The 11,342-nt window shown below is 36.3% G+C and overlaps 1 protein-coding gene across 1 annotated transcript in view; it reads left to right on the top strand.

The window, feature by feature from the left end:
* The first annotated feature begins 9,286 nt into the window (after window positions 1-9,286).
* Window positions 9,287-11,342, top strand: part of tulp3 (TUB like protein 3) — a 15,091-nt gene continuing 13,035 nt past the window's right edge. The window contains exon 1 of the mRNA XM_059510565.1: window positions 9,287-9,412. Coding sequence (XP_059366548.1) covers window positions 9,396-9,412 — 17 coding nt within the window. The 5' untranslated portion in view covers window positions 9,287-9,395. The remainder of the gene's footprint in view (window positions 9,413-11,342) is intronic.

Raw genomic sequence — 11,342 nt, 5'->3', positions numbered from 1 at the left:
GTTTGTGTTCTTGCTTTTATTTTATGTCATTTATTTTATTTTATTTAGGGTGTTTTTTTTTCACAGCTTTTGTTAACAATGACTTTTTGTTGCAATTAAATTGCTTTATTTAACTTAATATTTTATTTGATTTATTTTATACATTTTCTTTATTGGATTCCTCTTAAATTAATTATATTTGACCTCACTTGTCATTTATTTATTTATTTTACATTTAAATTTAATTCAAATGAGTACTATTAAGAAATAACGAAATTAATTAATTGCAACTTTGTTATTATTGTTTTTTAGTTCAGTACTCTTGCACTGTTATTTATTTAGTTTAATATTGATCACAGGAGCAACATATCTGATTATAAATTCTAACATAATTCTGTTCTTTTCTTTCATCAAGCTGCTGTAGATTAGCATCAGGCCAGGACAGACTGATCCAGTCTATCAATCCTGAGTCTCATCAGTGTGTCATATTCATAAATCACAAGCTTTTTGAAATATTTTTTTAATTGATGAGTAATGATCATGTTTAGTTTGTTAAAAGAAGGATATTAACTCACTGCCAAATGGATTCAGATGACTTTGCATTTCTGTGAGTGAACTGATCTCTCTGCCAGCTTCACTCATCAAACACACTTGACTCCTCCTGACTGAATTGCATGCAAAGCTTCTGCACCCGGCGTGAGATAAAATGCAAAGATTGCAGAATTCAAATCATGCTAATGAATAGATTTAGAAATGCAGTGTGAGATTGAGTGCATTGTATTGTGGGATGCAGTGTGCTGTCTCTGCATACTGAATATTTTGGCAAATGAACATCAAGCACATTCTCAATGCATAGCAGTACAGTAGTATACTGTTCCAAACGCAGCGGAGTGCAGACGTGTGTTTCCGTATCTGTGGAGATGAGCCATACTGGAAGTGACCGCAGGTATTTTTGGATGTATGTGACCCAAATAGCAGAAATAGATGTTTGTTCTGCATTAAGCACTGACAGCAGACTGACATGACTGTTGTGGATCAGATCTAAGGTATGATCACCAAAATGTGTTTGGTTAACGTTCCCATGTAGTTCTTTAAAAAGTATGTTCTCCGAACATGTCAAAATGTAAAAGTAAGACAACATTCCATTTTATCAGTTTAAAACAGGTTTAAAAACTATTGGAATGTTACATTTACATGTTCTCGGAATGTTCAAGTAGCAAGTAGCAACATATAAAAAACATTCTCGAAGTCCAGATAGATAACGTTCAGATATACTAATTCAATATATTCATTGCATATTTACAATCAACATTTCAACTGCTTCTGGATGAATGTTTCCATGACATTGCATTATTACAGCTAACACAGAACATTCTGGCTAGGTTCTCCCAAGGTTATTTGACCTTCGTCTCTCTTGTGTAATTACATGTCATGCTGGATATTATGAGCACAATAATAACTGTAATGAATTCTCTAGGAGCCTGTTTGAGTTTCTGGTATGTTCTGTTCTGACGCTGGCGTTCTTGCCATGAAGAGCCATCAATCAGGCTTTATATGAGTATCTCACCGCACAGGTATGTGTCTCAACACATTCTATTCTGCTCAGTTTTCTTCAGTTCTTACAGAAAATGAGGTCAGAGATTTGTGGGTTATGCTTTTCTTATATAATGAGATCAACCTTCAACTCTTGACATTGTTTAATAAAACAAACAGCAGACAAATGATTGACCCTTTAGAGACTTGCATATGTCGGGCCCGAAAGCAGCAGGATTTGAGTCAAACATTTCAGTGCTGTAAATCAAAAAGTTGTTTGAATATATTGTTATATAATAGCCTTGAACAAACATCCTTTCAGTAATATTAACAGAACACTCAAAGTTCAAAGTTATCTGGTCTTTAATAACGTTCTCAAAATGTTAGCACAAAAATTGTTTATGGAAAGTTTTTCTGAAACAATTTAGTTGGACGTTCGCATTCAGAAGTAACCCATGGTGTTTGCAAAATAATAAACTGGAAGGTTCTTTTAACGTTCATAGAGTAAACGCTTTTAAAACATTAAAAACCGGATGTTTTGAAAGTCAAATTCAGAAATAGAATACATTTCATTAGCTGGGATGGTGCAAGTCAATGATTTTAGTTTGCATAGTTGATTGGTTTAAAAATATCTTTATCTTCCCGGGGGAAAACTGTTATAAATGCAGCAGATATATAAATGTGTTTTTGTGTGCTGGTCTGGTGTTTGCGCTCATCGTCCAGACATGTTGAGTCGTGGTGCTCATGCTTGAACTGGCTTTTGATTTGTTTTGATCTCATTCCCAGTTACTCTTCCAAATAATTTTCTATCAAAATATGTTAAAAATGACTCATCACAGCCATATCAGTTGCACGATTCAGTCCCAAAACACACTTCAGCAACATGCACTTAATGGGTTTGCTTGAAGAAAATGGGTCAGACATAAATCAAGCTGTTCATAAACATTCATCTGCTCTGTTTAACATGAGATTAATTATGGTTAATAATTTTCAGGCAATTCAATAGGGTCAAAGTTTTTACTAAAAGTAACCACTTGATTAATTGCAATGCATTAAGGATTTTTTTGTTGTTGTGTTTAAATATGCAAATGAGGCATTATATAATTAAATATTCATTGTTTTGCATAGGTTCCAAAAGGGGGTTTTCACAACAATGCCATAGAAAACGGTTTTGGTTCCCCAAAGAACCTTTCAGTGAACAGTTCTTTAAAGGACCACATCTGCCCTGTCCCGCTCATGGGTGGGTGTTGACACAGATGGATGCAAAACATGTTCTGTTCAGTAAGAGCAAACAGGTCTGTGGACGGACGATGCAGTAAACATTGGACTGCAACACCTAGACAGACCGGGGACTTATGGGAGGATTCTGTTTGTGGACTTCAGCTCGGCCTTTAACACGATCATCCCAAACCTCCTCTTGCCCAAACTAACTCAGCTCTCCGTGCCCACCTCCGTCTGTCAGTGGATCAACAGCTTCCTGACAGACAGGCAGCAGCTAGTGAGGCTAGGAAAATACACATCCAGCACCCGTACAATCAGCACCGGAGCTCCCCAGGGCTGTGTTCTCTCCCCACTGCTCTTCTCCCTGTACACTAATGACTGCACATCTAAGGACCCCTCTGTCAAGCTCCTGAAGTTTGCAGATGACACCACACTCATCGGCCTCATTCAGGACGGTGACGAGTCTGCTTACAGACAGGAGGTTAAAGAGCTGGCTGTCTGGTGCACTCTCAACAACCTGGAGCTTAACACGCTCAAAACAGTGGAGATGACTGTGGACTTCAGGAGAAACCCCCCTGCACTCCCCCCACTCACCATCATGAACAGCACTGTGACTGCAGTGGAGTCATTCAGGTTCCTGGGCACCACTATCTCTCAGGACCTGAAGTGGGACATTCACATTGACTCCATTGTGAAAAAGGCCCAGCAGAGGTTGTACTTCCTTCGCCAGCTGAGGAAGTTTAACCTGCCACAGGATCTGCTGAAACAGTTCTACTCCACCATCATCGAATCCATCCTCTGCACTTCAGTAACTGTCTGGTTCAGCTCAGCTTCTAAATCTGACCTCAGAAGACTACAGAGGGTAGTCCGGACTGCTGAGCGAATCATCGGTTCAACTCTCCCATCTATTCAAGAACTGTACTTATCCAGAGTGAGCAAAAGGGCTGTTAAAATCACTCTGGACCCCTCACATCCAGCACACTCCCTCTTTGAACTGTTGCCATCTGGTCGACGCTACAGAGCACTGAGCACCAGAACGACCAGACACAGGAACAGTTTCTTCCCTCAAGCAATCCATCTTATGAACAGCTGATAATAACTGTGGAACACACTACACTTTATATTTATATACACATACACTTATTTATCTAACACACATACTTAGTACACACTTACATTTTGCACATAATATAAATGTACATACATAACTGCATTTTTGTAATATACCTGCCTACAATTGTCAATTTGTATATTGTCATTCCTTATCTACTTATTTGTATTTTTTGTATTTTTATATTCTTTTATTATGTGTTTTATGTTCTGTCGCAGTCATTCTGTTGTACTGCGGAGCTTCTGTCATGAAAACAAATTCCTCGTATGTGTAAACATACCTGGCAATAAAGCTCATTCTGATTCTGTAGCACAACATAACAATCACAGATCCTGGAGCAAAACACACAGACGGACCACGTCCCCTTCACCTGAGAAAGCTATACTGACAACATCATTTAATTGCACATCTGTGCTAAATCCATTAACAAAAAATATTTTGTAATTAAGTTGTAAATAAAACAAAGATAAGAATATGTTTTACAAGAAAATACTACTTCAAAGTGTCATAGTTAATTAAATTAAATTAAAAAAGATTAAGTGTCCCTGATATCAGCTATTTAACAACCAAAATCATAAAAAAAATGTTTAATTAAAATATACTTAAAAATAATAATAAAAACTCACCAATGCAACCCTTATAAGGCACAACTACAACTGAAAATCTAATTAATAAAAATGATAGACATATTAAAACATCTAATAAAAGAGAGAGAAACTAAATTACTAAAACATTAACTAAAACGAAAAAAGTACAAATAAAACTGATTTATTAAAAACTATAGCATATAAAATAATGCTAACTGATAGCAATAAATATAACCCACTTTCTATCAAACTAATCAATACAGAAACAGTAAAGGAGAAATGCTAATGAAATACTGTACATCATGTGACTTGCTGTGAAATATGAGCTTTTGAGTTTGCAATGAAAATACATTCCAATTTTTATCAGATAATTTTATTGTTTTCCATTTCCAGCAGCAGGAATCAGTGTAATGAAGGTGATGAATCAGACATTTGGGTATTTATGAATAATCTTACAGTGTGTCGTTTTGTCTCATGTAATTGTCAGATTCTTCTGCTCCACTGATGTCTTTATAATCGTTACATAACAGCCTATGTAATATGTTTAGGGTGTTTGTGGGTATCTTCTGAGGGGGGTTTTGGTGTGATGGTCACAGACGGACGCTCATTAACGGCCTGTGTGAAGAAACACCACTCTCACGCTGGCATGTGAAGCTTGTTAGAGATAAAGCATCAACTCAACAGTGGTTATGGACACACAAAAGAGCAGTAAACAAGAAAGTACTCAATAAATGATCTTTTAAATGTTACATGTTTCGGAATGTTCAGAGAATGTTCAAAAGTAACATTTGCATTACATTTGTAAAATGATCAAATGGAATGTTTCCTTAACATTTGCATAACCAAGAAAAAACTATTTTTAAACATAAAAAAATCAAGATGTTTTGAATATTCACAGAACATTCAGAAATAACATTTTCATTACCTGGAAAGTTCTCAAAACGCTCTTAGAACACATATTGTTAGCTGGGAGATTTGATGAACATGTTTGTAAGTGTTAAATAACATTACAAACACAACAAAATTGTAACATTCTTAGAATTGTAAAAATAGAAAATTTGAATAACATTAGATTTTGGGTAAAAGATAAAGCTAGTAGAATGTTTTGTGAAACATTTTTGTAACCTTTTAATAACATTCTGTTAACAACAAGAAAACTGCATTTGAACATTTTAGAAACATTGTGCACACAACGTTTTAATAAGCTACATTTGTTGGCTGGGTTGATTTGAGGGAATGGATTGAATGAGAGATGTCTGGATGACTGAATGTCCAGTAATAATGACAAAGGACTGTAAAAACATCAGGCCCTGCACAGCGGGAATGTTGCTGTTCACATTTCATACTGTCCCGCAAACACACACACACACACACACACACACACACACTGATTCAATCAAGCATCACATCCAAAACAGAGCACCTGGTAGTGTGAAGTGCACAAATCATGAATGTTATCACAAAGTATCTGAATGTCATTGATGCTAAATATCAAAGAGTATGCCATTTAACAGAAAACATTGTACTTTACTCAACAAATGCATTTTAAATACTCTGAGAAACTCTCATTAGAAACTTCCTCAATGTGGCTTCTGGTCGCTAAACATTAGTTTATAGGCTACAGTACAGTATGTAACTATGGGACTGTTCATATCAAAATACAAACTATATTGTTGCCCAGCTCTGATCTGCTAAATGCAACTATAAGGCATGGAGATAATAGCATAAACATTAAAATCATGATTGTGAAAAGCACAAATTCATTTCACCTGTTGCATGGATTAAAAGTTAAGACAAGGAATTCTTAAAGTAATGCTTATGGAACATTCTTATAACGTTATCAATATCTCATAATATCAATATCAAAAACTCATAATGGTGAGAGAAAACATTCTTACAAATCATTCTCAAAGCATATTTGTACTTGATAAACTTACTAAGAAATGTTTTTGTAACCTGATCACTGCAAAGAAGACTAAAAATTACCGAATATTAAAAATAACTGTTCGAATTTTGGGTGAAAATAAAGTTAGTGGAATGTTGTAAGAAACATTTTTGTAAACTTTAGATAATGTTCCAATCACAGCAAGAAAACTGGACATTTAGATTTTTTTTTAGAAACATTTCAAAACAATGTTCCCACATTTTTATAACCTAAAATGTTTTTATAACCGACATCTGTCACCTGTGATGGTGCTCGCAACACTGAGGCCTTGGGTTCGATTCCCAGGGAATACATTAAATATTAAGTAATTTGCTATGGATGAAAGAATCTGCAAAATGCATGAATAAATATTTAACTAATGGCTGATAATAAAAGCATCTTAAGAGGTGGAGAAACTTATTTCTTTTGATGAAAGATTCTGAAGACAAACACGTCATTTAGAATAACTGTTGAATCAATCACACCAAGAACAGCATGTATTGGCTCAGTTTTGAGACGTCTGTAAGCCTCAGTAATGAAGTGATGGATCTCTGAATCCCTCAGGACTGAAGCAACGGCAGGGATTCACACGGAGGCCATCATGTGCCAGTCATCTTCCAAGCGGCTCCTGATGCACAAACACTCATTTTTGCTGTTGTTTGTGTTCCCTGTATTTTTCCACAGAGCAGCGGAGACTTCATGCAGCACCTTCCACCCACAGTGGTTTCAAAAACAACTTCCAGCGTATCAATCCTCACTGCCCTGAATCAACAGCGGCGAGAATCAGAGCCCGAGGCAAACCCACAGATCAGACGTGCAGCATCTCGTCTGAAGGGAGTCAAGAACTCATGCATTTCCTATTGAAATATGCAGCTAATAAGATGCACAATAAATACCTTTTGCATGACCAGAATTTGTTTCTCCACCTACTGTAGTTTTAAGTTCAGTTTAAGCTTTTAAAGGGATAGTTTCTTTCTTCTGTTGAGCACAAAAGAAGATATTCAGAAGAAAGTTTTGTAAACAAAAAGTTGATGGCAGCCATGGTCTTCAACTGTGTATTTTTTCCATAAGTCAATGGCTACCGTCAACTGCTTGGCTACCAACATTCTTCAAAATATCTTCTTTTGTGCCCAACAGAAGAAAAAAACTCTCACAGGTTTGGAAGAACTTGAGAATTAGTAAATTGTTATTTTTGGGTGAACTGTCCCTTGGCTGTACAAGTCACTTCAATTTAAATCATGTTAGTCTGATAAAAAAAACAACAACAAGTTGAATGTCATAACTTAACCAATGAAGTTGAATAGTTAGAGTGACTTACTCCTAAATGTTTAGCCATAACACACTTTAGTCTGTTTGTTGCTTTCTGTCAGAGTTGCTCCGTCAAAACTATTTTAGCACTTATAATGTTTATGCATCTAAAAAATGTGCAATGCAAGCAATCATGACGTTCCCAAAGGTTTTATTGGCCTCGTTTTATCACGTGCTTCCTGTTTAAAATCCTGTTTTCCTGTTTACATCGTCTGGTTTCGTTCAGATGATCTGTATAAATAATCTCATGTATGTCCACGTAGCGGTCAGATGGTTGAGCAGCTGTGTTTTTCTCAGTGTAACCCCGTCCTCCTTCATGTCTTCTCTCATGTTCTTGTGGTTGATGGAGAATGAAGGGTTCAGAAACACATATACGCCATAAACCCCCGGTGTGCCCCTGTTTTGGGCTGTTTTGCAAGCAATGTGTGTACACAGGTGCTGCTCAGAAAATATATATGCACTAAAGAGCTGTTTTCTGGAGGCTAATCAAATCACTTAAAAGTAGTGTACAGTAGGCTAAAGACAGTTGTTGAGTGGTGAAATGAATAAAGTATTCAATGTTTTCTATCAGAGTCTCACATGCAATCGTTTTTTCCCTATATAGAACTTTGTTACAAACCTTATAACAGATGAGAGCAAGTATATGTTAATGACAGATGAGAAGAACAGGACAAATCACTCTATACTGCCATCTAGAGATTTTAGGATCAAAATTCATTTGAAATATCCTAGGGCTCTGTTCTTTACATTTGCACAAACAGCGGATCAGAACACGTTTCATCTCGTTCACACTTGAACATAATATGTCATGCATTTGTTAAAGTGTACATACTTATTTTAACACAATCAGTAAAACTTCAACCTGCTCTACCAAGGCTTTACTGGAGACCAGCACCAGCCAAAAAATATGTTCTAAGACATTTCTTTGAAGCTTCCCATTAAGTTAAAAATATTATTTGTAAATGTTCTCTGTACCTACAAAAATCAAAATCCCCAAAACAAATTTTTGTTCTAGGATTTATGTAGGCCTTTATGAATGTTTGTTAATGGAACATTCAAATTTATAATTTAGCAACAAATGGGAATTCTATTTTTAAATGTTCTCCGAACGTTTTGAAACAAGTAACTAAATTAAAAAGCAAAAACGTTTCAGCAAACATTTTTCTATTAGTTGTATAACTGTGTAATAACAGACAGATTGAACGACAGTAATTTTTTTTTTTGTTTTAGCACCACTATACCAGCGTAATTTGGAAAGAAAATCAACTTTAAATATCATAAAATGGGTATTAAAAAATTCTCCCACTTTAACGATTAATTTTATATCTTCAATGGATGTGAGTTTTGTTAGTGTCATTACTCCAGTGTAATCTTGTTCAGAGAGAATAAGCAGCGCTGTCACATGATATATGTTACTTTTCACCGCGCATTTCAAAGATGGACCAATCACAGTCGTTTATGATGAGAGGGGTTTTTGGATGATTTTATAGAGATTTCAGAGGAGAGTTTAAATTTGTGTGAAATGAAATTCAAATCGATTTTACATATAGATTAAAAAAAATATATTTTTTATCGTACGTTGAGGAATGGATTTTCGGAGCCATCACGCGCCCCCTTGAGGAAGGATCGTCATTTGACGCGTAACCGTCTGCGCATGCGCCTTCGGCCGCTGCGGGTTTTGCGCACGGGGACGCGACAGCAGCGGAGGAATCCATAGCAACGGCGGATAAACATGAGTTACTACAGCAGGTAAGACACCGATGGAAACATAATTCTTGGAAATGATCTAAAAGTGACGTCCGATTGGGGAGCACCGCGTGCGCGGGCGTGGGTGCTCACATTCGTGTCTTTCGTAACTTTGCTGTGTTTTCTCGTTGGCTCCTGTTGCGTTCCGCGCGTGCTGTAACATCAGCCCGAGCTAAAAACAAAAAACAACACACGCAGACTCTGAAGAAACACACAAATCCCAAACAAAGTGCTGACTTATGAAGAGAAACGTTGTAAAAATGAAGCAGGGGAGTGTAAATGAACGCAGTCAGCTGGATTTGATCCGTGTAACGGTGACGGTGGAGCAGCGGCTAGCTGCTAGAGGATGATAAACATATCGCATTATAGTGCTAAATTAATAAATAAGATGATCAGCTACTCATCTGTTAATCACAGCTAACGCCTCGTGGGTGAAATGATCTTGATGCATGGGAAAATCTTTGATCAATCAATGCAACAGGCTGTAATTCATTAACAATCACTCAAATGAGAGTATTCGTAATTTTTATATACATATCAGTGTGACGCGTGCATGTGATGTCATCTGTACGTATATGACGTCACAACTCGACTCCTACGTATATTTTTAGTTTATAGTCACCAGTGTTCTGGCATGTTTACATTGTTTTCATAACAGTTAAGCCTCCTTTCTAAATGTTGCAATGCTAAAATGATTTTTTATTATTTGAATTGTTAAGTATTTAGCCACTAATCGGGTATTTGTTGCCATTCGTTTACATTTTCACAGATTGAAAAAATAATAATAATATACAGCGTGTCCAAATTGTACATCATACTTTAGAATAGTTACAGTTTGAGGGGGGAAACTGCTTAAGTGTTATACAAATAATATCACAAATATACATATAAAAATACATATCAAAGATAAAAAGAGTCTAAGGAGACTGAATCCATTACATCATTTGCATCGCTTCACTGAGTGGGCCATCATTGCACAACGTTTCTGCTGTGATTCCTGTTTCTATGGTTACTATGACTTCTGTAACTGTTGGATTTGCTTCAAGATTAAAGGAATAGTTCATCCCAAAATAGAAATTTGCTAAAATTGTGTCACCTTCAGTCCATTCAAGATGTAGATGAGTTTGTTTCATCATCAGATTTAGAGAAATTCAGCATTGCATGACTTGCTCCGCTATAGATCCTCTGCAGTGAATGGGTGCCGTCAGAATGAGAGTCCAAACAGCTGATAAATACATCACAATAATCCACACCGCTCCAGTCCATCAGTTAACATCTGGAGAAGACAAAAAAGGTGTGTTTGTAAAAAAGAAAATTCTGTGATTTAATTTCGAGTTTGTTTCTGGATAAAATTGGAATCCATAATCCATAATAATGCTTCCTCCAGTGAAAAAGTGTTCTGCGCTGAATCAGGAGAGAAATCTGCACAGATCAAGCACTGGATTTTGATATGAGAGGACAGGAGATAGACTTTTTTACACTGGAGGAAGCAGTTTTATGAATTATGTATTCATATTTTGGTCAGAAGTGATAGTTTAAAGTTAAAAACGTCTTAATAATGGATTTGTTTCTTTTGGCTTCACAAGATATTAACTGCTGTATTTGAGTGGTGTGGATTACTTGTGGATTATTGTGATGTTTTAATCAACTGTTTGGAATCTCATTCCGATGGCACCCATTCACTGTATATTGTCACATTTCTCAAAGCTAATGTTGGATCTGTCTTGAAAGCCTTAATTTTGAGGAAAATTTGTAAAATAAATGTTTTTTTACTTCTAGACCCCGACTATTGTGGTTAGTTATAACCAACAGCACTGAGACACAGAATGCATTAGGCTTGCTGTGCTTGTGTTTGCATGCATGTATGAGTGTGTTTATTTGTCTATTTGCTCGCGTGTGTCTTCTAGATCTCTTTTGATGAGTGCAGCTGGCC

Source organism: Carassius carassius, chromosome 26, assembly GCF_963082965.1.
Source record: "Carassius carassius chromosome 26, fCarCar2.1, whole genome shotgun sequence".
NCBI classification, from domain to species: domain Eukaryota; kingdom Metazoa; phylum Chordata; class Actinopteri; order Cypriniformes; family Cyprinidae; genus Carassius; species Carassius carassius.
This window is presented reverse-complemented; position numbering and strand designations above follow the sequence as displayed.